The sequence below is a fragment of the Telopea speciosissima genome, chromosome 1 (genome assembly GCF_018873765.1).
Source record: "Telopea speciosissima isolate NSW1024214 ecotype Mountain lineage chromosome 1, Tspe_v1, whole genome shotgun sequence".
Taxonomy (NCBI): Eukaryota; Viridiplantae; Streptophyta; class Magnoliopsida; order Proteales; family Proteaceae; genus Telopea; species Telopea speciosissima.
The window spans coordinates 7,070,108-7,097,007 of NC_057916.1; the positions used below are offsets into that span (position 1 = coordinate 7,070,108).

At 37.6% G+C, this 26,900-nt stretch overlaps 2 protein-coding genes across 6 annotated transcripts; both read left to right on the forward strand.

The window, feature by feature from the left end:
- Positions 1 to 11,845, forward strand: LOC122667387 (uncharacterized protein At4g37920). The gene is made up of 6 exons (XM_043863653.1): positions 1 to 224; positions 3,235 to 3,650; positions 4,308 to 4,476; positions 5,833 to 6,077; positions 10,957 to 11,144; positions 11,634 to 11,845. Exons 1-6 carry the CDS (start codon positions 77 to 79, stop codon positions 11,791 to 11,793), a joined length of 1,326 nt encoding a protein of 441 aa, XP_043719588.1. The 5' UTR covers positions 1 to 76; the 3' UTR covers positions 11,794 to 11,845.
- Positions 11,846 to 14,050: 2,205 nt separating this feature from the next.
- Positions 14,051 to 26,607, forward strand: LOC122665522. 5 transcript variants are annotated; one of them, XM_043861681.1, is made up of 14 exons: positions 14,051 to 14,123; positions 17,749 to 17,869; positions 18,236 to 18,323; positions 18,490 to 18,589; positions 18,685 to 18,758; positions 18,882 to 18,953; positions 19,122 to 19,199; positions 20,568 to 20,692; positions 22,029 to 22,101; positions 22,261 to 22,322; positions 22,408 to 22,788; positions 24,702 to 24,804; positions 25,251 to 25,475; positions 26,445 to 26,607. In XM_043861681.1, exons 2-13 carry the CDS (start codon positions 17,790 to 17,792, stop codon positions 25,449 to 25,451), a joined length of 1,437 nt encoding a protein of 478 aa, XP_043717616.1. In that variant the 5' UTR covers positions 14,051 to 14,123; positions 17,749 to 17,789; the 3' UTR covers positions 25,452 to 25,475; positions 26,445 to 26,607. The 5 variants fall into 5 exon arrangements, with proteins under 5 accessions (XP_043717616.1, XP_043717633.1, XP_043717610.1 ...); XM_043861675.1 differs by lacking the exon at positions 14,051 to 14,123 and adding an exon at positions 17,557 to 17,698 and having other exon boundaries at positions 17,787 to 17,869; XM_043861691.1 differs by lacking the exon at positions 14,051 to 14,123 and adding an exon at positions 17,557 to 17,654 and having other exon boundaries at positions 17,784 to 17,869.
- The last annotated feature ends 293 nt before the right edge of the window (positions 26,608 to 26,900 follow it).

A 26,900-nucleotide genomic window follows, 5' to 3' on the forward strand; every position in this document is an offset into this window, starting at 1 on the left:
CGTTAAAATGGTATTGAAACCCTCGCGGTTTCTGATTTCTGAGTACTGACCTGCATCTTGTTCGTGTTGTCCATCAATGGTGATTGCTTCTGCGACTATCCAGTCATCATGTCTTCCCTCAAACCGTGGTTGCCTGATCAAAGGACCTTCTAGTTCACGAAACGCTTCCTTATCTTTGTCTTTCGGCAGAAATTCCAGAACTCCTTGTGCATGCAGAACCAAAGGTTTGTTTCTGTACCATTAGAAGGGTTAATTTTGGTTGATTATTTGAAATATTGTTTGGTTCATGTTTGCAGAATACAGAAGTGTAACCTCGATTTAGCTTCGGCTAAGTGTTACCTGAAACTTTGAGCACTGAAAAATTAGTCTTTCTATTACTGTCATTCCATATTAACCTTTTGGGGTCTCTGCAGCTTAAATTCGAAATTCATTAGCTAAGAGGGTGTACCTTTTTTGTGGGTATATTTGATATCACTTCTACGACTTTGGATTTCCCAGTCTTTTTTGCGTAGCTCTATAGCAGGACTCCTGTATGCTGAAGGTTATTTCAACTTTGCCATTTGACCGCCAATTCTCGTCATTACTTCTCCAAAGTTTGCTTTCAGTTTATCTTCCTTTTGCTAGTTTGATGAAAATTTTTAAGGTCCTCAACTTAAGAAACATAATGAAAACTAACAAATATATAATTAAATTGAAGAACTTTTGATGGAGACCTAGAAGTACCATTGCTAAAAACTTCAAAACAAGAGGTAGTCTATCCAAGGCTATGTTATGGGAATGATGTTCCTTTGACACAGTTCAGTATTTTATCCAGTTGTAGGGGGGTTAGTTTTGTATTGGGATTTGTATCAACCCTAGGTGCTGAACCTTCTGTTTTGAGGGTCTAATGTTGTTGCTGTACTACTATTTCACATATCAATAAAATTCTTACTTATCAAAAGAAAATGAAAAAAGAACTTGTTTCATGAATCTATTAATACAAGAGACCATGTAGTGAAGAACTCATTCACAAAAACAGAAAAGAAAAGTACATAACTAAAGAAAATAAACGAAAATAAGAAATATAGAACTAAAACCTAGACAACTTGTTTCATAAATCCACCACCATAAGAGGCCATAGAATGAAGTTAAAAAGAGCATCCCAGTGCACAAGGTGTAAGGTTTGGTGGCTTTTATCTAGACCGGTTGATGGGTTTGTTCAATGTTTTAGATGGAGATAATGGAGAAGAAAAAGAGTGAGTTGAGTCTTCAGCAAGGATGGGTCTTCCAAGTAAGTGGAAGAGGTGAAGTCTTCAAGTGGAGGAGTTGAGTCTTCAACAATGTTGGAACTTCCAAGAGAGTGGAAGTGGGTTGTTGGTTGAAGACATTAAGCATTGAGGAGAGTGAGTGCGTAGGATTTATCTAAGGAGAAAGAAAGTCAAATCTTGTTGAACAAACATTGAGGTGAGAGAGTTAATGGGTTCTCTCTAAGGAGAGAGAAAATCATAGTCTTGCTCAACAAGGTAGAAGAGGAGAGAGAGTTAGTGGGTTTTCTCTAAGGAGAGGGAAAACCACTAAGTTGTGATGAGCCTTATAAAAGAGAGAGGTGTCTTCCAAAGTGAGGCTAGTGTTGATCCAAGTGAGGAGCCAAGATGTGAAAATCCAAGTGAGAGTCCAAGAGGTACAATGTGGGAACAACATGTATACAAGGACTAAGCAAGGAGCCAAGGTGGGTATGTAGAGTGAATGGGAGAAGAGAAGGGTGTACATGGGTGCTTGGGTTTGGGCGTCAAATTGCTAGGGTGGTACTATTTCTCTTCTCTTGATTCATAGTGGAAATTGGATCACACTTTGTGGATGTAGGCAGTTTTGCCGAACCACGTAAATCTCTTGCCTCTTCTTTGTGTATGTGCTTGTTTTTGTGTGTTTTTGTTGATCTTTCACAAACTGTTTTGTGCGTTTCTCACATTGCAAAGAGAAAGTTGGAAATTTTATTTTTCCAACCCCAACACAAGGCTCCCACTACTGCAGGGTGTGGGAGGGGCAAATGTATGCAGCCTTACTCCCACTTCATGGATAGGCTGTTTCCATCTCTCAAACACGCAACTTGATGGTTGAAATAGCGCAACTTAACCGTTGCGTCAAGGCTGGCCCACTAGGCCACAGAATGAAGTTACTTATCATTAAATTCAAAACAGGGGAGAGGAAAATGCATCTAACTCCTTGAGATGAGATTCTTGAAATGGCAATGGAAGAAAGTGTTATTGGTGAAGCCTGATTTCGGTCCAGAAAGTGCGGTTGGGATCTTCGGAGGGCCATTTCAGCCTTGAAATGAGCTCGGATGGCCTGCTGGTCCTTTTCTTCTTGCAGGAGTATGTCAAATACTCCCTCTTCTCTGCATGAGATGCTTCCCTTGTTCAAAAATTAATATATAGATGCACTTATGGAGAATCAAACCTCGTACCTATTATTAGGCTGTGTAAAATGAACCACTAGGCTAGCCCATGGTGTTGCTATAAAGGACCTTAACTCATCCTTGTCTGTGTGTCTCCCAGTGGGTGTGCGTATGATGGTTAAAAATGAATTGACAATAAAATGATGCATTTTAGACAGAGTAGGATAATAGTATCTTTACTTCGGAAGTTCTTCAAAGCTTAACTCACATTGTTAGGTTCTTCAGATTAGTACATACATATATTTTACAGTCTTTGATCCTTGTTTTATTTTTGGTAGAAGAGAAGTCTTTGATGGTTGTTGTCCACTTGTTTCGTACCCCCTCCCCACCCCCAGGCCCTCGTCCCCTTAAAAAAAGAAAGAAAAAGGTTGGTTTTTGGCAGGGGGTTGCGAACTTTATATTCTGAAGTGAAGTTTTGCTCCAAATATCGTCTGAGGCAAAAGCAGAATCTTTCTACCTCCATGGAGCACCTCTAGAAGTTTAAGAGAGCACAAAATCCCAGTATCCCCACTGATCCTAACCATTCAAAACATTGCTTTGTCGTGGAAGGACAATCAGTCGATTCACAGTTTACCTCACTATGTAGATGGTAAGAATTGCATTGCAGATTTCTTAGACTGAGCCCCTCCATGACTGGTGAATAATTGGCAATCACTACTGATTGGCATTTTTTGTTGTATCGCCACCTGCACAGCATGCCACATGGCCCACACTGTGTTCTGCTCAGTGGTTCTGACTTCTAACATGTTGGGTGTTTCCAATGTCTTGAAACTAATTTACATGGTGGTGTTGAATGCCAGGCCTTAATTTGCTGCCTGACCCTCTCAGGCTGCAGTGGTCCTCTCTTGCAGCAGTAGAAAATGACACAAGTGCAGTATTGGATGGTAGTACCAAGGACCAGATATCAGTCTTTCATCCATCTGATCAGTCTGATATTCATGAAGATTGTACAGAAGTATCTGGTGAAAGTGCAGAAAGAAAAGAAGGTCCAGAATGCTTAGATGATGGCAGGATGATCAGGGTTTGTGACAAGCTTATTGAGGTGTTTGTGGTTGACAAACCCAATCCAACTGATTGGAGAAGGTTATTAGCTTTCAGCAAAGAATGGAGCAATATCCGCCCTCATTTCTATAGACGGTGTCAGGAGCGAGCAGATAATGAAAGTGATCCTGGTATGCAGCACAAGCTACTTCGGCTTCAAAGGAAGCTGAAAGAGGTAATCTCTACATCCATTTTGATGCAGCAAATTTATCAGTAGAAGCTAATGATCCTGAGTCGTTGGGATCAATATTTGTCTGCATGACTCAGTGCAGCACATTGAGGGGATTACTTACCTTTTCCTTTCTTTTCTTTACTTTTTTAATATTCTTGAATATTCATAAAAAAACAGAAGGCTGGGAAAAAGTTGTACTCCCTCGCTGTGATGCAATTGGCTCACAGAGGGTTGTGTCCTCCCTTGGATAAGCCCACCAAAGGGATTACTAGGTCAATAACATTCTTATTTGGATGGTCTGGATTTGTGTTTTCATGGATGTTGTCCTTTCTTTCTTTGCTGGACAACTTAGTAGTCATCCAAAAGATTATGATTGATCAATGGCTATGGTCATCTCAATGCACTGCCTTGTTTACTTAGAGATTGTTGTTGGATACCAGTGAGTATTAATGGCTTTGAAATGGAGGGGGATTAAAGCACTGATCCAAAAATACCTAAACAGTGGATGTGTGCTAGTAACAATGGGGGAGCTTGACCGTGCCCTTCTCCATATTCCTGTGGTAGTTTGGTTTTTTAGTGCTGACTGTGAAAGGCATACTACTATACTTAATATTTTTTCTCCTTTTTTTTAATATCTAACTTGAAGATTCTTTGGTCCAGATTGATGATGATGTGCAAAGACATAATGAACTTATTGAAGTTGTTAGGTCAGCACCATCTGAGATCAGTGAAGTTGTCGCCAAACGGCGTAAAGATTTTACCAAGGAGTTCTTTGTCCATCTTCACACTGTAGCAGAATCATATTATGATGATCCAGCAGAGCAAAATGGTGAGACTACACTTTCTTGTTTGTAAGCATAGTTTGTCTTTGTGAAACTCTCTTAATTTCCTTTCTAGGTGGATACAACACCATTCAGACGTCAGATAGAAACCGATGAAGGATTGTTTGCTATAACTCTGCTTTTTTCTGCATTCCTTCCTATTTATCACCTTAACCATAAATTGTCTCCCCTTGCAATATTTTGGAATTTATATGTGATTTTTGTATGAGTTGAAGGAAACTACTACTGTCTTCTTTTCGCAAAGTTCTACACGGTGGCTGCTTCAAAGTTTGAAAATGACTTCCAGTTTTCATTTCAAGTTTCTGTAACGAATAACAAGCTGATTTGCTTTTAGTTCTTAAACTATTTTCAATGTAGAGAAAATTGGGAATTAATTCTTGCGCATTTTGCTTTTATCAGAAAAAATTTTAAATGAAGCTGTGACAAGTTAATTTTCTGACTTTGAGGTACTTTAAAGTAATGCAGGATTGGTTTGGTTCAGTTCATATGGCTCAAACCAGTTCTTGTGGTTCAAGACTTGGTTCAGATCTGATTTTTCTAGATACCAGATTTCTAGATTTATTTGGAGAAGTTTTTATGGCAAACCAGTTCTTGTGGTTCAAGACTTGGTTCAGATCTGATTTTTCTAGATACCAGATTTCTAGATTTATTTGGAGAAGTTTTTATGGCCTCCCATAGTAGGTTTTCTGAATTTCAGGAACCTTATCTTGTGGGGCCCATTTTGAACAGCTTGCGGCTTCAAGATCATCTCCATATGGGATATCTTATTTCAGTTTAGAACTTTCCTTTTTTTAGCAAGAGGTTGCCTTATTTATTAGGTGGTTGAATGAAGATAAAATACCTTCCAAAGCAAGGGTCGGTTTTTCAGTCAATAAAGGATTGCCAACTCAGCCAATTAGTTTTACCCTTTTTTTCTTCTCTTTTTATTTAATGCCTTATAAATATAATGTAAAGGCTCACAAGCCCCCACGATTTGATTGAATAGAAAAAAGTTTGTTTTGAGAATTGAGGTTGTTACCTCTATTTTCTTCTCCCTTCTCCCCCCCCCCCCCAAAAAAAAAAAATCTCTCTTCACTACTCTCTTTTCTCTAAAATTACTGTTCACAGCCCCGGAACAGCCTCTTAACTTCTTCCTTCTTCTTCTCTAGTTCTCCCTCTTATGATCTGCATCATAAGGTCAGCGTCTTTCTTACAATCAACCAGGAAGCTTTTTCTTTACCTATATGCGTATTAATATCAATTCTCTGACTGTATAGCCTTAACAGCATTCATATAGTTAGCGCATGTATCTTTTATGTTATGGATAAAAATGACATTATCCTTCTCTGTCCTTCTGTGACCAGCTTTGGCAAAGCTCGGGAACACATGCTTGGCTGTGGTACAAGCCTATGATACTGCATCCGAAAGTATTGAAGCCTTGAATGCTGCTGAGCTGAAGTTCAATGATATAATCAATTCGCCTAGTTTAGATGTTGCTTGCCAAAAGATAGACCATTTGGCTGAGAAAAACCAACTTGATTCTGCATTGGTACTAATGATCACCAAAGCCTGGTCTGCTTCCAAGGAGTCAAACATGATGAAAGACGAGGTATATTAAGTTTTATCCCTTTCTGTTGATTTAACTGGGTTTTTGTTTATCGGTAAGGGAGCATATAAGACTAAAGAATTTTAATATATTTTCATTAACTTGCTTTAGCTCTTCATACTACTGTTCTTTGGATACAACGAAGTTTTACTAATAAATATGCATGGTTTTGGTGATGCTCAGGCACAACAATCCATTAGTCTTTCTTAAAAAAGGAAACCATAGCATCATCAAAGGGGAGAGGTTTTGCAAATTAGGCCAGCACCAACTAGAACCCTGCTGATCCAACCCTACTTTTGGTTCATGATGTTGGGTTGGATTGCCCTTCTTAAATGTTGTGTTAGGGATTGGAATCCACATCAAGACTGATTGTTGGGTTCAGCTGGGGATGAGGGATTTGGATGTTGGAGCAAAATAACATAATTTTTTACTAGTCTTTCATATGTTTTGTAGAACTTAAAGATGCAACTATGCATACTAGGTAACTGAAGGACCTTTGTGCAATTGACCAATTGTTATATAAACAAAGGTGTTTTCCATTACGAGACAAGAGACCAAGTTAGTGAAGGAGCTGTCTGCAATTGTGATGTACACCTGCTTGATTTTCACCTCTTGCAGTTCTTCTACTTCTTCTTAGTTTTCAATGTTTCGCTAATTTTCATATTTTTGGTTCTGCTCTCATCTTTAAAGTTTGCTGGCATGCAAGGAGGACGGTGAAAAGTAATCATTTACAAATCACAAAACAGGACATAGGAACATAGGATTTTGAAAAGAATTTTGAAAATGGTTGCAGAGATCCTTAGTTCCTGTACTGAGCTCCTATGCAATAAAATAACTGACTCTTAGAAAGATTTTTATAATGTTTTAAAAGAATCTACACATTGAAGAAGCCTTTCTTTTTGCCCTTCTTTTCTTTAGTTTTTTTTTTTTTTTTTTTTTGGAGGGGGGGTTGGGGTTGCGACTCTCTTGTTCAGATGCTAGAATCCTGTATAAGAAGCTTACTATTGTTGACTATTTCACTAACACTAGATGCAAAAACCTATAATACCTTACATTTGAACGGCTGTTTCAGTACGTGCAACAGGAAGAAAAAAAAGGAGAAGAAAACAGAGTATCAAAGAGAGGGAGAAAGAGAAATAAGGAGAGAAAATAGGACAGAACTAGGTTGCCGCAAGGGAGAAGGAGAGTGTGTAGATTGAGAGAGAGAGAGAGAGAAAGTTACTCATACTCACACACAAACTGTTTCAAATAATTCAATTCCATTCCAATCGATTGGGGATGTGGGATTGTGGGTTACAGCTCTTTAAATAAAAAAAGAACTATACTTCTACCTAAAGTGGACTTCCTAACTAGTAATAAGACTAAAGACTTTTAATAGTAATAAAAGACTCCCTAAACCTCAAATAATCTACTAATGATCCATTGCTTATTCTCATGTACCCTTCTCAATCCCTTTTAGGCTTATAAAAGAGGCCGATTACAATAAAAAAAGGGACGAAGTTTCTGTCCACCCATAGAGGATGGTTCACCCACCATCCTAGGGTTCACAAACCCCTCTTAGGGTTTTAGTATGTTCCAAAATACCCTCCCGATACTCTCGCCCACACTCTCCCGCCCTGTGGTGAATGGGATCCCATTCACCATGGATGGAGGGAAACTCGATCCATAAAAATTAAAAAAACCCCTCAAAATTAACAAGCCCAAGGCCCATAGAACTCAACCATGGAATAAAATTAAGTATTTTAAGGCCCACTTGGCCTGATTGGACACCCTTAACTGCATCAATTTCCCCTGGTGTTTGCTTGTTTGCGAGTTTTATAGAAGAGGAGAATCAACACCACTCGATCAGCATCCACAATCATTAGCTTAGGAGGTACGATGATCCAGCGCACCTCACGACCAATTTGGGATTCTTTGTAATTTTTTAATTATCTTTGTTATTAGAGTTTTAGTTAGAGTTAGATACATAGGAGATAGTTTCCCTATTTCAAGTTTTTTAGTTGCTTAGTTTCCTTGTTGAGTTAGTTTCCTAGCTTTTTAGTAGTTTCTATTTGTAGGAATATTTATTTTCTTTAAATATGCTTTGCAACCCAACACATTGGACAGATTTGAAGAATGGAGATATAAGTTTGAGATTATCTCAAGGTTGTGAATCTGGTGCGAGGCTGGTGACCTTCTCATCCTTTTCTTCTCTTCTTTTTCTTCCTTTCGCCCTTCCTTTCTCTCTGCCACTGTACTTCTCATTACCCATCCATCACTTCCCCTTCCCTAGGTGCTGTGCTTCTATTCTCTTTTATTGTTTTTTGTTTACCTACCTCTTCTCCCTTACCCTTGGTATACCTCTGTTTTCGGGCAATATTTACAGCCCTCAACGATTGGATTGAACTCCCTCAATCTTCAATCTTCTTTCCTGAAATCTGGAAGACAAGTTCCTTACCTTAGGCAACCCTAGCCTCTGAATCTCAGACGGAAAAGCCTTCCCAATCCTGAGAACCAAGTGGGAGACAAACCTGCAACTCTCTTTGTCCGGCAGGTTTGATTTCAGTAGTTCGTTCTCTTCTTCTTAATTGCTATTTGGGTTGATATTTGCGTGCATTCAAGAGAGCTCTTCAAGACTGACCTCCCTTAGAAATTTCAGGACCATCAGAGGCCTACAGAAGGAGTTCTCTCCTTCGAAAGGTGTACTGGTTTTCAGTCATTGCAGGTCATCCAAGGAAGAAGACAACCACCCTTCTCCTTTTACGATATCTCTTCCTTATTTCTTACATCCAAATTCCCCATATTACTCCTCCTTTTTTTCCTTAGTCCCTTTAGTCCCTTATTTTAATTTTGTTCCAATTTAGCCCCCCCCCCCCCCACTTTTAACTATAATCCCTATTCTGTCCTTTCTTCTATTTTACCTTAATGACCCTTTAAGATTCTCTTTATTAACCAAACTGCCATTTTTCCTGTATAAGCTTTGATATATTTACAAGTTTGCCATTACCTTTAATTGTTGAGTCATTTAGTACTTGGGTTGGCCTATAGCGAATCCAACAGGGTATTTTGACCCGGGATCGCATCACATGCCCAACACTTTCTCACTGAGGTGGATAGTATTATTGGCAACCTCTCGAAAGCTTATTTGGAGATCATGAAGTCCATCCACAAATTTCTTCATGCTTCTCTCCATGTGAAATTGAAGCACAAGATTTTGAGTTCAAAGTTTCAAACAAATCAAAATCAATCGCCATAGGATTTTTTACTCTGATACCAAATAATGCAGATCAAATGAAGGATCTGCTGGTGTGCAGCTGTATAAATCGGATATTGAAATCTCTTTGTTTCAGTACCTGCGACAGCCAAAAAAAAGGAGAAAAAGAACTAAGTCGCCGCAAGAGAGAGAGAGAGAGATGCTCACACTCACACAAACTCTTTCAAATAATTCAGTTCCATTCTAATCGATTGGGGGGAGGGGGATTAGAGCTCTTTAAATTAAAAAAAAAAGGAACTAGACTTCTACCTAATGTGGACTTCCTAACCCCACATAATCTTATCCATTACTTATTCTCGTGTACCCTCTTATATTCTTTTGGGCTTGTAAAATATGCCCATTGCCATTAATAAAAAAAACTCAAAAATAGCAAGCCCAAGGCCCATAGAACCCAACCATGGGCTAAAATAAAGTATTTTAAGGTCCAATTGGCCCGATTGAACACCCTTAACTGCATCACCAGTGGTCTTTGTAAATCACATTTGGGAAGATTCCACGTACCCAGTGTCTGACCTTTGGTCCATGTCCATGTAAGACTTATCCTCTCCATCTAGTTCAACTCTACTCACTCAGCCCTATCCCATTGTGCCATACCACTCTGGGAATTCTGTAGCATCATCCCACTTTATTTTTTCTATTAACTCGTGAGGAGTAACCACTTCAACCTAGGTGTTTTGTGGCTTCTACTGATCCTTTTAATACCTCAAGTTGCACTAAACCATCTTGGTCTCCAAAGTCAAAAAATACAATATAAAATTCTCTATTCTCCTAAAAGTTTCCATTATTTACCCAAGTAATGAAAGTAGCTTTAGCCATCAGTCTTCCTAGCTTAAATTGAAAACATTTGCTGATTTTGTACTCTCTTTCAAAGTTTAGTAGTATGGCTTGGCTGATAAATTTGATCTCATGATGATGCAATTCTAGCTCTTCAGTATCTCCTGTGATCTTGTGGATAGGCTTGACATTGCTCTTCCTTCATTGGTCCGGCATTTGCTTGATGATTATGATCTTATGGAATAATTAGCTAACCAACACAATGCACCATCTCTTACTCGATCCAAACCTCAGTTAGGTACCATGTGGTCCTGAAGCTTCCTCTGTCTTCATATTTCTCTTCGATTTCGAACAACCTAATTACACAATAGTACAAATGGTAGATTGTTTCTTGAGTGCTTTTATTGATTCTTCCCAAATCATTATTCCCTCTATGGGCCTATTCAAAATGGTCCCGTTTTAAATCCAAAGGGATATTGATCTGACCAACTCTGTCATGCCGTATATGTGAAGATTCAAATAAATTCTCGTCTGTTAAACTTGTCAGTTAGTCGTGCTGCCATATTTTGAATCTAATGGGTACTTATGCTCAATCTAGATATCGATTTGTCAGAACACTTTCAAAGTACAATGCACTCACCGTGTGCTCATGTCTCTCTGACCTTATTTGTCTCGAGTTTTTAACACTTTAGATAACAATAAATGTGCATGCGACAAGATATTAATACGGTCCTCTTGACTTCATTTGGAGAATTGCTTGACCTAATTCACCAGCTTGTTTATTTCATTCTTTTATGATTCTTATTGACATATTAGTTTTCATGAGTATTATAATGGTTACAAATTCTTTTGCAGGTCAAAGATATATTATATCACTTGTATATGACCGCTCGAGGCAATCTTCAGAGGCTCATGCCAAAAGAGATTAGGATACTTAAGTATCTTCTCACAATTAAGGATCGTGAGGAGCAGCTATGTGCCTTAAAAGATGCATTCACACCTGGAGATGAACTTGAAGGGAAGGATGTAGACTGCCTTTACACGTATGTTTCAAAGCATAGTTTATCTAATTATCTTTTGATGATGTTATGGCACTTATCTTTTAGATTGTGGCCATTCTACAGCGTAGATGGATATAAATGTTTGCATATGCAGGGGGACTTGAGGTCCACCTTTTTCTGTTTCAAAATAAATATAAAAAAACTATCCGTTTTAGTTGTCCTATTAATCCCACCTTTGGCTCAGCTGCCCAGGATGGTCCAGCAAAGAGTTTTCCAGTGCATGTGTAGTTTTGTCCAGTCATGTTACTGTTTTGCCTTTTGTGTCCTGTTTTGTGGCTGTTGAAATATGGAGTGGTGCCTTCTTTTTCACCTGCATGTGCCCTGATGTTACCACAAGCCCCATTAAATAGACTGTTACCACTGTCTATAGGGCTATGTTCTCAGATTTGATGCATTTTCATCACTTTGTTTTCTTATTCGTCATTGTATCTGATATGGTGTGTTTGTCATTTTCCCTTTTTTCCTCTGTAGAACCCCAGAGAAGTTGTTTACCTGGATTAGAACAGTGTTGGATGCATTCCATTTCAGCAGAGAAGGAACTCTTATCCAGGAAGCTAAGGATCTGATGAATCCGCAGATCATTCAGAGAATGAAGGAGCTGAAGAAACTAGTTCAGAATAACTTCATGTGAGGAACTAACTTATCTCAATTAAAACACAATAACCCAAGTCCAAGCTCAAGGATTTTGATCTTTTTGGGTCTTTAAACATCAACAGAACCTAGTGCACTTAGTACGTTAGTAAATTAGTGAAAACTGGTGATCAACATGATTTTTTCAATCTTATTGTGAGGATCTTCTTAAGAGTTTGTGTTATATGCTTGTCAGACCAGTCTTTTAGCCACGGCTGAGCATTGATTTTAAATTATATCATTGTATTTTGCAAATTTAAGAAGTCTGTTCTGTAACCATTAGTAGATAACAGGTCATGAACTTGTGTACAATCATCCAATTGAGTTGATTTATTTGTGAAGTCCCTTGGCTGGTGAGTACAAATTGTATATTGGAATTTGTCATGTGTACTGTAAATTTCAAAGTCTATTGTAATGGTTCATCATGGCAGCTCCATTTTTGAGAAATGGATGTACTTAGGCTGTGTTTGTCTGTCAAGAGATGGGTTGAAAAGAAATTAAAAAAAAAAAAAAGAAGTATGAGAAGAATGGAATAGAAAAGAAAAAAATCTGGGTGTTTTGATTGGTATAGAAAAGAATCTTTATGCTCCTACTGTCCAACTGTAGATTATGTACAAGAGGAGTAACAAGTGCTGAATGCTTGAATCTCTGCCCCTGAACCCAAGATGTTGATTGTTCAATCAATCTTTGCTTTCAAACCCAGGATTTAAATCACAGTTCTAGGGTTTGGATTGGGATCAACTGTCGACACTGATATGGATTGGCCGATATGCCTGATCGAAAGTGTTGCATATGAATCAGTTTCTTTTAAGAAAACCCTGGAGCAATAGAAAAAAGAATAAGAAGAATAAATAGGAGGGAGTCATTCCCATGTTAATTTGACTAAAAAACTAGTGGAGAAACTTTTACTTCCCTGTACTGGAACGTTCACTGCACCCGCTACCGCGGTGAATGGATTCACATTCACTGTAGCAGTAGAAGGAAAACTTGGTATAAAACTAATTTAGTCATTTTAACAAGTGAAAAGGCCTCCCACATAGCTTCTCACAGGTTTTAATTATATCATTTCCTCTCTTCTCCTTGATCATATGTTTCCATGTGGATGATAAATTTTCCTGCACCTATTGGTGAAGAGTGGGAGATGGGATTTCTAACAATTTAGACTCTATTTGTTTGTTGAGGTTTTGCGGAGTGGGAGTAAATGGGTGAAAAAAACATAGATCCGCATTTATAGGGAACAGTTTATTCTATGCTTGTTTGGGGGCACTGGGATGGGGGGAAAATGCCAAAATGGTTATAAATGGTCAGAGGTCATTAAGATTCATTAAGCTCTCTCTCTCTCTCTCTCTCTCTCTCTCTCTCTGTGTTTTCTCATCAACGTTTGGTAATTTCTTGTGGGCGTAACCGGTCCAGCACTGCAGCAGCTACAGACCCTTGTTTTATATTTATTTTAAAAAAATAAGCGGAAGTCTTTTTCACCCAGATATGTTTTTCGGGTGGGCCATTGGAGAAATCCGCGGTTAGCGCGATTCCAAGGCTGAGACCAAACTGAAATACCACTCAATAACTAACCAGTGGGCGGCATATACCACCTCCACCACCGCCCATTCCACGAGTCCCGAGTCTCCCTCGACATGGGTGATGGGACATTGGGACATGAACGAACCCACGTCACCCTGATCGTAGCATATCGGAATTGCCCTCTTCGTTCATAGGACGGTTTTCTCTGTTCTTCTATAGGGATAAAAATGGTATTAACCGAATGCGTTCTTTGTTCTGGAGATTGGTCTCTGCACCAACCAAATAACCAATGGAAATATACACAGGAAGCTCGTTTCAGGGGTAGGATGGTCATTTCATATCTCATCAATACTATTTATCTTATTTAATTCACATCATAATCATATGTTTTAAATAAATCGGGATCAGTCGCGCGACCCACACAGCATAATCATGACTCAGTGACATAGAACATTCCCCAAAAAAAATTAATTTTAACAAAATTAATCCTATATACTACCAAGTGCTCTGCAGATCATCACCCACAATCTATCTAAAAGAAAGAAAAAAAGAGTTTAATAAATCTGTCAGCCTTATCCAAAAACCAGAAACCCAACCACCCCCCTCTTCTCCTCCAAATCTTATTATATATAAAGACAAGAGAGAGCAACGATGTTCAACATTCACAATCCAGTACTCAGAAATTTCACTTCTCTTTCTTTCTTTTTGTTGCTTTGAAGCATTTTATACTTTTACAGAGAAAAAAAATGGCGGATATCGCTCTCTTGATTGTGGAGGATTACGAGAGTAGGAGGAGCATTAAAAAAGCAGGTGGGAACCAAAGTGACGATCTCGATTTGGTCTCTAATTGCGTCTCTCTTCTTTCTCATCGGAGCCTCGATGTGTTCTCTTGGATTAGGAAATCTCAAGAGAAATTCGATTTCGCCAAGAGTACTCTCCATCCTAAATCTGAACTTGGTCTCGCTGCCGTCAACGGCTTCTTCTCAGCTTGATTTTCTTTCACTTTCACCAATCACCGCTGTCGATGATTTCTCTCTCTTTTATTTTTTTTTGGGTATAAATTTTTCGCCTTCTTATGTAACCTGTAACTATGTACATAATGCACGTTAATTTCTTTTGTAAAATGAATTAGCGGCTAAGAAACGCAGAGAGACATTTCATCCTTTTCTTGCTTCGAAAATCCAGAGAGTTGGAAAGAATTCAAAAGAGAAACCCCGCTACTGATCAGTTTTGTTCATGATGATCTGCTACATACAATAATAATAACCAGAAGCTGGGTTGGGTTTATAGCAAGAGAAGATCTAGACCAGTGTGAACTATTGAGAATTTAGGTACACCTCTTTTTTTTCTTGTTGGTCTTGTTTTAGTGTTTATCCAAGCTATAAATATAATAATAATGATGAGGTTTCATTGACCCACATTCATTATTTATCTTGGATAGGAAACCATGAAGGGTATTTTTGACCTTCAATATATAAGGGGAGTAATGATAACTGGGATGTAAACGGATCGGATTCGATTCGGATAGTGTTATATCTGCATCCGATTAGTTTTTGGTTTGTTTACATGTAAATATAGTTTTTCGGATAGCTATAGCCTATCCGAATTTGTATCTGTTTAGTTTTCGGATGGATTTGGATAGTACTAAATAGATATAGATACGAAAATGGATTTCGACTATTCATTTACATTCCTAATGATAACGATAGATTTGTGGATGAATCTTTTAAAGTGGGCATAAGATGGCAAGAACTAAAGAAGATAGAGAGGTTTGTTTTGGAGGCATTTATAGTTTTGAGGGTGTGTCAAGTAGATTTTGATCAAGTATCTTGGATTTGTATTGGTGCTTGGAAGCCAAAGATTCTGTATTTTTTTGTTTAAAGTTGAACAATGGGATTGCCTAACCCTCTCACGATAAGGATCCGGATCCTCGCCAATTACTTGTGCGTCCAACTTTTTTTCAATCATCCATCCAACGGTTGAGAAGATTTAGACATGCATCCCAACACCTGTCAACAGTTGGAGATACATGTCTAAGTTCTACTTGCTGTTGGATGGATGGTTGGAGAGGATCTTTTTCCACCACCACCTCACACTATTAACATTGAGAAAATTAGGGAGAGTTTTTCATGATGGATTTTCCCATTAACTCCACATATAGATTAATTTGAAAATTCAAAATCTAAAACTTGACAAAATAAAGAAATGAATGATAGATCTTTGGATTGTTGACGTCGCAGTTGAGCGTTGGTCTAAGTCTTGGGAAAAGTCATTGTAATTCAACTTTTCTTCCCCCCTTCTGGGGACCTCACCTTTGGTGAAGGTTGGACCTGACAAAAAAATGACAGATCTTCTATTGCCCTAAAATGTTTTGATGAAGTTGAATACAAATTTATATATTTACTAGTAACCGGTCTAACAGCATCAAAGGCTTGGAAATTTAACAGTTTGAGTAGCAAAAAATTGTCTCCCTTATCAAACTATTCCTTTGAAAGTTTGACGACCATGTTCTATGGACTATAGCCTTATGTTAGGTTTGGATATCAAGAAAATAAATTTTTCAAAAAATTTTAGAATTGAAGAAAGAGATAGACACATAAATCAATCATTGCATCATCATGATTTTTTTTTTCATTATGTTTTTTCTTTTATTTTCTTGGCATTCAAACATAACCTAAACATCCAAAATGAAGAGCAAGATTCAAGTAAGCGGAATGTGTAATGGCATTGGCTGATCCGATTCCAACTCTTAAAACCCTGGTGAAGAGAATATCTCTTCATCCAAGGTGATTTGATGATACAATTAGACTCTTGGAACAATGAGTCCTCATCATTAATTCCTACCTCGTATTAATAAATGTCCAAAATATTATTGTTTGATTCAATCAAAAGGGTTAGATCCCATGGATTTAGTTCTCTTTACACCATGAGTGAAGAAAAATTAGTCATATAAAATTAACTATTCAATATATATTCTATAACCATATTATTCAAAGGTCTACACATGGTGAAGAGATTTTCTCTTCACCATGAAGATCTTGACCCTTTGATATGCATGAGGAAATGTATTTTTCGACTTTATACAATAGAAAATGAGTTAGTGATAGAGTCTAATAACGCGATCAGGTTGTCAATGGAGAAACAAATATCCACATAGGTAAAGGAAAACTTAATCATTATTCTAAATAAAGACGTATATATAGAAAGGACTAAGTTTTCTTTCATTCGTAGGAGAGAAACCGCTAGTAATATAATCCATAACTAGGGTCTTGTATCATCATTACACTCTCATAGAATAAGAATTCCACCTTCACGAGTGATGTGACCCCATGATTAGAGTCTTATGTTGTATTCTTATTGTGTCAAACTCATGGCTCTATCTACAAAGTTGAAATTACCCCTCCCTTTTCCTAATGTAATAATAAACGGCATTAATGATCATGGATGAAGGAATTCTTTTTTCGGCAAAAGTTTTCCTTTCTTATAGGTAAAGTGACCTTATGATTGGACTCTTGCCATTATACTATTCTCTCACCTCCTCCTATCGACAAAGTCGAAACTACCCTCCCATGTCCATTAGACGATATCGATGCTCATAGTGGAAGAGGGAGTAGGGATCTTCATCCTCTTAGGTTTCCAGGGGGTGAAAATGACCACCTTATCCCCTGTCCCACACTGCCCAGGTGGGGTCCATCCCCCTCTTATTAGAGGTACTAGGAAATTGTACCGAATAGGGAACCTCAGAGTATAATTTTCCAAAAATGGGTCCCTGAAATATTCTAGCCTTCTCCGCCACACTCCGTGTTTGCATTCAATTTACAAGTTACAACATGGTGGTGGGTCACAGAGGATCCAAGATCCGAATACTGACCCGCCCCAGACAGTGCTCGTAGTTTGGCGTATGGAAGTGGATTACAGGACGGAAACCACGCTAGAGAGCGAGATGCTTTCGTTTCCGTATCGTCTAATGTCTATTGTATGACGAACAAGGTCTATTGTATTTTGTATTTCTCTGCAAGTAAGCTCCCCTCCACCCCTCTATTTCTTTCTCTCTCTCTCGCGTATCTTTTTCTTCTTGATCGGAAATTTTCCTTCTCGTTAGGAAGATATGGATTTTGAATATGTTGAATAATACGTTTGGGAAATCAGCTGGTTTGGAGTTTTGTTGTGGTTGATCGTTTTGCCTATTCGTGTTGCTTTCGGTTTTTTGGAGCCCTAAATTGAGTATCCAACAAAACTGGAAATTCATTGTTTGGATTTTTGAAAATTGAATTAGAGTTTGATGTTTCTCAGGGAGGAAACGTTAATTGATTTAAGGCAGATCTCGCTTTTGTTCTTCAGGGAAGTGATTAATCAAGTAGTTCATTTGATTTCTTAGTTACAAGGTCTGTGAATTTCCTCAATTTTCTGAGGTTTGTGTTATTTTGTCTTTTAGGACTTTGTGTAAATTGCGTCGTGGCTCTTTGGTAGCAGACAATGACGAGAAAAACCAGTAGCTGTGCTATATGCGAGAACTCAAATCTCGCTTCTATATGTACTCTCTGCGTCAATTACAGGTAAGATTTATTTCTAAATTGTAGTTGGACAATGTTTGAGGGTTTAGTTTGTTTCTTGATGAAGCTTAATGGTTTGAAAACTGAGTTAACAAGAAGTGAAAGGATACGTTACTCCTTGGTTATCACTTATCAGGCTTGAAACATGGATCTAATAGTGAACACCGAGCATTTGACTAATATCTTTCTATCTTTGATTTGTTAAATTATTTCATCACTTCTGTGATAATGGGAAACGATTACAGTATTGGACTCCTTAACAGTTTGTTGATTTGTTCCATGTAAAAAGAAAGTTGTTTTTGGCTTCCACAATACCAATGAGCTATGCACCATTAAGTTTATCTGCAATGATGATAACTTATTTTGCAGATTAAATGAGTACAACACTTCCTTGAGATCACTGAAGAGTGTTCGGGATTCCCTGTATCTGAGATTGAGTGCGGAGCTCATTGCAAAGGTCTGCCATGAACTTATATGGTGCTGTGATATCTTAGAAATTTCTTATACAGTGGTGAAACTAAGCACACACAGAATTTATTTGTTCGTTCATTTTAACTTCTCTAAAACCTAGATCTGGATTTTCTTAGAGGTGTTGAGACAATTGTTTACATATCACTTACCAGGGAAAAGCTGATGATCAGCGCAGCTGGAGAGTGCTTCAGGAAGAGAAACTTTCAAGGTTGAGGGAGAAGCTCCATCTTACAGAGAAACAACTCATGCAAGGTTGGTCCTCTCATAGGTAATGTCATTTGCAATCTAAGTTATATATTTGTGTAAATTTCTAATTCTACATTTTTGACTGTTGATATTTCCTCTAGGGAAAGCTAAGCTTGAAAAGATGTCTAATGATTTGAAAGTTAGATATGAGATGGTTGAATCAGCTCTCAGTACGGTAGTACATTTCTCCTTAATACTTTAATTTTCATGTGCTCTAGTGGCCACCTACATCTAAAGCTCAAATTAACTCTTTTTCACATCTTCAGCATTAATTTAAAGTCTTTCATTTTCTTTCTAGTTGGAGAAGAACCGTACAGAGCAGCTGGAAAAGTTTTACCCAAATCTTATTTGCACTCAAAGCTTGGGACATGTAAGATACTCTCTTTAAGCTTCGATGTAATTACATTTCATCCATGACTCAATAATAACTCATTTTCTTAGTACTATATGCCTGCATGAATGTGTCTATTTTCATTTAAGTTCTTTGAAACTGCAGTTGGTCGATCTTATTAAAGTTTAACTATTCTGTGGACTGCAGATGGCCATTACTTCTGAACGTCTTCACAAACAATCAGTGGTTATAAAACAGATTTGCAAATTGTTCCCACAACGCCGGGTAAGTGCTTAATCAAGTTTTTGATATATCTGAACTTGCACAAGAAACCAAGTTGTTGTCATTTCTTTACTACCAATATACCTTTGATATAGACTTTCCATTAAGTATTTTCATTTCTTAGTATAATTCTTGGGTAAGTTATTTAATTTTCATTCAGTTAAGGTATTTGTTTGGACTTTCTGTGTGATAGAACACTTGTGACAAGAATACTGCCCCCACACATATCACTATGTCCCTGTTTGGTTGGCAAGGAGGGTGGGGTAAGAAAGTTAGGAGGTGAGGCCCATTTTTTTTTTTTGGGGGGGGGGGGGGAGCCGGTGCCTTAAGCCTTAAGATACAAACTGAAGACTGGCGAATCGAACCCGTGACCTTCTGGGAGCTTGTGCTGTACTGGCAAAGCACCAACTACAGTAGCAGTTGTCTTTGCCCCACATGTTTTTGGGTTTTAAGTCAGGGATAATAAAATGTACAAAGGTGGCACTTTTCCTTTCTTTGGCCTGTTTGGTTGGCCTTTTAATAAAATTTGGTAAGGCAAAAATGCTCCCTATCTTTAAACAAATTTCCAAAACTATGCTTTATTTTCCTCAAATTTACAAATTTTGCCATTTTCTTTCTCAACAAAGAAGAAAGGAACTAGGTACCTTTTAGTTGCCGGGGCAGCCATGGTGGAGGCTGGTGCCAGAATGGAAATTGCACCACTTGCAGACGACAACTCCGGAGAGAACAAGGGGATCTGAGGGTGAAAACAAGAATGGATAGAGGAGATCGGAAAGGGGATTTGAGGGAGACAGAGAGATCAGAGGGGGGGGAGATTTATCAGCAAAGGGGACTTGAGGGAAATAGACAGAGGAGATTGGAGGGGTTTTAAAGGAGAAAGAGAGACTGGAGAGAGAGAGAGAGAGAATGCTGGAGAGTGAGATCAGAGAGGGTATTGAGGGAGACCAGAAGTGGGTCCTGCAACGGCAACATGCTTCTTTCTTTCTCTCTCTCTCTCTCCCATACTTCTATATGGTGTCACTCTCCCTCTCTTGCAGCTGCGGGTCTCCAAAAATATAGAAATTAGGTTCTAGTACTTCTGAATGTATTATCCTATGCTCTACTTCATTTTAGGAGGAATATGCTAGAGGATTTTTTTTCAAATGATAAAAGCTCTCATCAGTGCGGTAATATTACTGATGATGATCTTTCCTATGCTTTTCTAGAATTAGATGCTTTTTGCACATTTTCTGTTTAAGGTAAGGTATTTTCTCACCCAATACAAGGAAATGTTACTGGTAGTTGGCGTTGGGCTTCTAAAACATGAACTAGATTTTACAAGGAGTTTTCCACAGTCATTGCTGATCATTTGGTTGTGAATGAAATTTCCAGGTGAATATAGATGGAGAGAGAAAAGATGGATCCAGTGGTCAGTATGATCAAATATGTCATGCACGATTACCACGTGGGCTAGATCCACATTCTGTTCCATCGGAAGAGCTTGCCGCCTCTATGGGGTAATTGTCTCTTACTTTGAAGCTGGTTCTTTCCGTTTTTGTAAAGATATGCCTTATGTTAGTGGAAAACTGGAAAAACCAGGAAACCTTTACTTTTCCTATATCCAAAACTGGGGACAATCTCTAGTAAATCACATGTGCTAAAGCAAATTGGTTGTCCGCAATAGTATTTCTTGTCTCAGCTAAGTTTCAATGGCCCTCTCCCATAATGTCATCGTATGACTCATTAGTTTTATGCCTCTATAGTTATTGCAGCTCTTAACATCACCTAAATCATAACCACAATTCTTCTCCATTTATCTAGCATTTTCCTTGTTCTCATAATCTTATTAAACAACTTGGTTAGCGCAGATAAACCGCAGATTTCTAAGCTCTTCCACACTTTTATTGGAACCTCATCTGGGCCTGATGCCTTGCCTACTTTCATCCTCTTTAAAGCTACTTTTACTTCAAATACCCTAATTTTTCATATATATTTATGACATGTGGTGTCTTGATGGGTAATGCAGTCTTCTGGGACAATATTACTCGGAATGTCTTCATTTAGTAGGCTGTAGAAATAATCTCTCTTTCTCTCCTTAATGTCTTCATCCTTTATTAGTATTTTACCATCTTCATTTTTAATACATCCAACATGGTTGAGATCTCTACTCTTCCTTTCCCTCAATGTAGCTATCTTATAGATATAGATAGCTTATTCCCCTTCCTTGTGCTCAGATTGTTATAAAGGTCTTCATATTTCTTCTCCCTTGCTTTTCCCACATTCTTCTTATCTTCATTTCTTGCAAATTTATACATTTTTAAATCCTCTACATCCCTAGTCCTTTGTCGCATCATAGTCTTCTTAGTTTTAATGTCCGCTTAATCTTGTTGGTCTGTTATATAGCTCTTTTGCTACTTCTACTGTATGGTTGGGCCTTTGTTGACTGTTACACTTAATATATTCTTTATTTATTAAAAAAAGGTAGTATTTTGTAGTTTAGTAATTTTTATGCAGTAAACTATTGGAGACCAATTTGATGTCGGTAGCCATCCTAAAGTTAATACAGGCAGAATCATTACTTCTTGAATATTCTGAAAATTTGTTTAAGAAGCAACCTAAGAAGAGAAATCTGAAAATCACCAATTAACGACCATGAATTTGTAGTTTTGTACTTTCCTTGATTGAAGAGAGTTCTATTACATAGCTTCCATCCTTTCTTTGCCTCTCATCCACATGAAATTACATTTTCTTGCTAGACTTGAATAATGTAATACTGTCTGGTTAATTTTTTCATTCAAATAAATTAGTCTTTGGGAGTCAAGTTTATACTGATGATTATCAGTTGGAAAACAGATATATGATGCAGCTTCTAAATCTTGTTGTCCATAACCTCGCTGCTCCTGCACTTCATAACTCGGGTTTTGCGGTAAGCTTTGATGCATATTCTTTGTAGACTACTTTAGAACTGCCTCGAAGACTGATGCATTGAGCTTATCATGTTCTCTACAAACATTCATTTCTTGTCCCAAATAAATATGTATTCACATTATTGTTCTTAGTATGATTCATTCTGAAATGTGCTCAGGGATCATGCTCACGTATTTGGCAACGAAATTCATACTGGGATGCCCGGCCATCTTCTCGGAGGTATTTTTGGATGAAAATTTTATCCTCTGTATCTAATCTTAAGTTTATCCGCGCAGTCACAATGATATAAGTGTGTTTTATGCAGCAATGAGTATCCGCTTTTTATCCCACGTCAGAATTGTTGCTCCACTAGTGGAGAAAATTCATGGTCGGATAGAAGCTCAAGTAACTTCGGTGTTGCTTCACTTGAGTCGGAAAAAAAATCCCATCTGGATGCTGCTGGAAGTAGTAGTTTTAATTATTCATCTGCCTCCTCACATTCAATTGAAACTCACAAAGACTTGCAGAAAGGGATATCACTTCTCAAGAAAAGTGTGGCATGCATTACAGCATACTGTTACAATTCATTGTGTTTAGATGTCCCCTCTGAGGCATCCACTTTTGAAGCATTTGCAAAGTTGTTGGCCACACTATCTTCTTCTAAGGAAGTTCGATCTGTTTTTTCCTTGAAAATGGCATGTTCAAGGTATATGTCCCTCTTTCCTTTTATATTTGATGGTCCCCCATGAGTGACCATTCAATTTTATGGCAGTGTAACTCTATAGCAATTTCTGGTTTGTTTGGTAATTTATTGTGCCTTCTTTACTTGTTTAACAAGTATCTGAAGTTTGAACTGATTTCAATTCAGATATCATGTAGCTTCTAGAACATTTTGCCTAAGGAAGGGCTTATGAACAGGAGTTGGAATATTGGAAAGATTAAACCTTACTGAAATAGATATTGACAGATAAATGCAGAATACACTTTGGAAAAAATTAATACCATTAGAGTATCCTAATATCCTATAATAAAAGATTGAACTCAAAGTGCACTCCCATCCAAATCTCTTTGTAGCCAATTAGATTATTAAGGCGTTGCCTTTGCTCTGGCAGTGCTACAATTGAACTATCGTTAAAAAAAATCCAAGTGTATGCTGCAAAAATCTTCGTAGAAAAAATTGGTCTTATTTTGATAGTACTTGGTTTTAGGTATCTGTTTTAAATGTTCTTATTTTTAATAGGCTCAATTCTAAGGCCTAAATTTTAGGTCCAAAGAGGGTACACGAATTTAGTCTTTTAATTCAGTATTCTAGCATGTGGGGACCCTCTTAGTCTTGGGGATTAAGTAGTTTTAGACTTTTAGTCTAGTAGTTTAGTTATAATTAGTCTCATTAATGCTAATCTAGTTAGTGTTAGTGTTTTACTCCATTAGGCTACTTGTTAGTTGTTTAAGTCTGTCAGACTATATCTAGGTGTTAAAGTGTTTGAAAGTTATTCATACTATACTTTTGAGTTTTTATATAAGGATGTAACCCCCTATCAGATTACACAGTTGAATAATAGTTTAGCTGTGAAAGTGTGTGTGCTGTGAGCTCTCTCTCTTTTGTTTAAGTTACTATTAGTTTGACATGCTATCCAGATCACATGGATCACTGGATGCTAATATCCTTAATGCTGTGGCGTCTAGCAATCCTCAATTTCTTTAGAACTGTATTCAATTCCACCAAGAAATGGTGTATTTTATAGGCACTGTGTGAAAGAGATTAAGAGTACAATTTAAGCACTCTATAAAACCATAGGAGGATTATTGTAGTTTGTTTTGGTAGCAATAGCTTTCTTTCTTTTAATTGGTTGCAGTTGCATACATACAGTTCCTATCAAGGTTCAAGAACTCAGTTTCAACCAGCCGGAATCCCAGATATGGTCGAAACCAGGGATTTTTTTCCCAACCAACTTGATGAACTAGTTTTGAGGGCCAGAAACGGTTTTTTTTTAATCTGATTTGTGCTATACAGCCTATTTTTTACATTTTAAACACAATGCATGAACTATTTTCACCCCAAAAAAAAATGTTTAAAATGATACTTGTGATTTTGACCCAAATTTTATAGTGTATATTGTTATTGGACATTGGCTGGAAACCAGGTCAGACACTTATTTATGCCAAATATCATTGAAGTAAATGCTTTTACTTAATGATATTTGGCATATTTCTCAAGTTTCGATGGGGATAAGTGACACTTATATAGGTGTTCAGGTCGAGACTTGCGAAATGTGGTTGAAATTAGTCAAAACAGGTCGAAACTGGTCGAGTTGGGTCGAAACATGGGATTTTTTAAAGTCGCATGACATCTCGTCTCGGTTTCTTGTGATACTGAGATTTAGTTCCATGTTCCTATGTCATATCTTTGAGCCATTCAAGTATGATTTTCTTTAAACAATTGAAAGCTACTGTGGCTGAATATGGTGTAAAAGTATATTACATGGGAAATTTCTGAGTAGGATCCTTCTATAAGAATTTCTTGGAGATGTCCTAGAATTATTTTGACTTCCTGGAGTTTCTAAATTCTCGAATTTTTCTCTCTTCTTGTCTTACATGGCACTTACACTTCTCCTGCAGATCATCCAAGCAAATTCAACAGCTAAACAAATCTGTATGGAATGTAAATTCAGCCATTTCATCGAGCAGTTTATTGGACAGTGCTCATACAACACCTATAATGGTATAATCCTAGTTCCTTGACCCTTGACTGCATGTTGGGAATGCTTTGAATTTGTGGAGATTTAAGCTTGTATATTTTGAGTTTGCTTCCATAATGGCACGGGTATTATTGATCATCAACTAGATCATAACCAACATACAACTTTGCTTTCTTTTGGGCCCCGGCTATTCCTATAGGAAATGTAAAGGGAAGGGGAGGGTGTGAAACTAATGTTTAGGCAGCTTCTTTCTTCTTTTTTTTTTTTTGGTAGAAGTAGGCAGCTTCTTTCATTACATACTGAAGTTTGATTTTATTTATTTTATTCATATATTGACTGTTCCGTCCATGTTCATTCCTTCGTCCTCAATGTTACTTTATAAAATGCAGAATTTCAATTGAAAAGAAAGGCATATTCTTATCTGGACCTCCATTCTTACCTCTTTCTCATTTATAATGTTATATTGCAGCGGAACAATTTTGAGAATAACCTTTCCAATTCTGCTTCTAGTTTTCTTTTTACCACTGAGATGTCTGATGCTGGAAAGACAGAAAGCCTTGCTGAAGGGTGGGATATTGTGGAGTATCCCCATTTTCCTCCTCCGCCATCACATACAGAGGACATAGAGCATTGGACTCGAGCCATGTTTACTGATGCTACAAAGAGATGATGGTGCTATGGTACATTGAATTGTGTAAGTTTCAAGTACTTGCTTGGACAAAATTTGTTTGGATATACAATGTGCTCTACATAGTGCCTGTTATGACCTAGAATATCATTTGTGTTACTGTCGCTGGGTTGCTGTGAAGTTGTATCCTTTGGTCTTTGAAATTAATTCCTGGATTTGGATATTCTCTCCATCTTTTTATATTTTCCTGCATTGATTTTCTTCTAAATTCAAGGAACATGGTTGTCAAGGCCTCCAGGCGCCTTGGTCACTTGCATGTGGACCCCCTCCAACGCCTTGGTTCGCCTAGACGTGGTGACAACTATGCCAAAGACCATATAGTTTCCAAATAAAAGCACTACTAAGAGGAGCAATGCTTTCTTTTGCTGGACTTTACAAAATAATGATACTCTTCAGAATTGAATTCTGTAGATGATCACTATCGATTGGCTATTAGTTGTTTTCTAATGGTCAAGTGCTAGCTTACATTGGATACAATTGCAATTTAAGTTGGTTGGTTCTTACTTGATTAAAAAGTTTAGGTTTCTGTTTGATACAACCAATAATTAGTGGGTGTAATGAACAATAGCATTGTAAAACTCCTGGAATTTTTTAAGTATTGCCTTTTTCATGTTGATCAGGCAAACAAAACTAAATCATGGGAAGTGCAAAGATCTGAGTTGAAATTTTCAAATTAAGGCTACATGGTGAAAGAGGAAAGAAGGAATTGATACTTCTCATTCATTCGTTAGATATTGACAATTAGTTCCCTCTTGCAAGTGACAAGGCATGGGATTCTTGGTTTTTGTAAATGGTTAGGAGTTGTTCGAACTTTGTGTTTTCTTCCCTTTTTACCCCCCTCTAATCTTGGCCTGGCGTCTCCTGAAGACTAGTTATCTTTTTTGCATTAGGAATTGTATCTGATTCTGTTACCTCTGACTAGTTTAAGACTTTCCCATCTATTATCTATTTATTTGTTTTTGCCATATTGTTTAGGTACGTTGAAGACTGGAAAGCCGAAGATTACTTACTCCGGATATCTGATGTATCTGTGAGTAAATTGTGGTCCTGATCATTATTGGCTGGAAATGTTCCTTACATGTAAATAGATGATGGCAGAAATGTTCATAGATGTGAATAGAGATAGGCTTTTGGTTTATCAATTTCCATACAATTTCATCTCCTCTGAGGTTGAATGGTTGATCGTTGAGAGGAGTTACCCTGTATATATTCTTAGTTCTCCTTGATAGAGAAGTTAGTCACTAAAATGTGATGGAGATCCATTGGACGATTACCATGTGTTTGCAAGTGATGTTTCTGGAGAACTCTGCGTGTAAGAGCTGCAGAGTTGCAAAATCAGAGGATCCACCCAGTCGACCACTTTAGAGCTGAACTGTTATTATATTTTGTTACTTGAAAATTTTGGCTGGAATTTCTATGGTTATGGAATAT

Excerpts from the sequence above, each read along its gene's own strand:
- LOC122667387 (XM_043863653.1), top strand. The coding sequence starts at position 77 with ATGGTGATTGCTTCTGCGACTATCCAGTCATCATGTCTTCCCTCAAAC. Across the intron at positions 225-3,234 it reads TTGTGCATGCAGAACCAAAG|GCCTTAATTTGCTGCCTGAC; the intron begins GTTTGTTTCTGT and ends GTTGAATGCCAG. Across the intron at positions 4,477-5,832 it reads TGATCCAGCAGAGCAAAATG|CTTTGGCAAAGCTCGGGAAC; the intron begins GTGAGACTACAC and ends TTCTGTGACCAG.
- LOC122665522 (XM_043861681.1), top strand. The coding sequence starts at position 17,790 with ATGACGAGAAAAACCAGTAGCTGTGCTATATGCGAGAACTCAAATCTC. Across the intron at positions 18,324-18,489 it reads GTGCGGAGCTCATTGCAAAG|GGAAAAGCTGATGATCAGCG; the intron begins GTCTGCCATGAA and ends ATCACTTACCAG. Across the intron at positions 19,200-20,567 it reads AATTGTTCCCACAACGCCGG|GTGAATATAGATGGAGAGAG; the intron begins GTAAGTGCTTAA and ends TGAAATTTCCAG.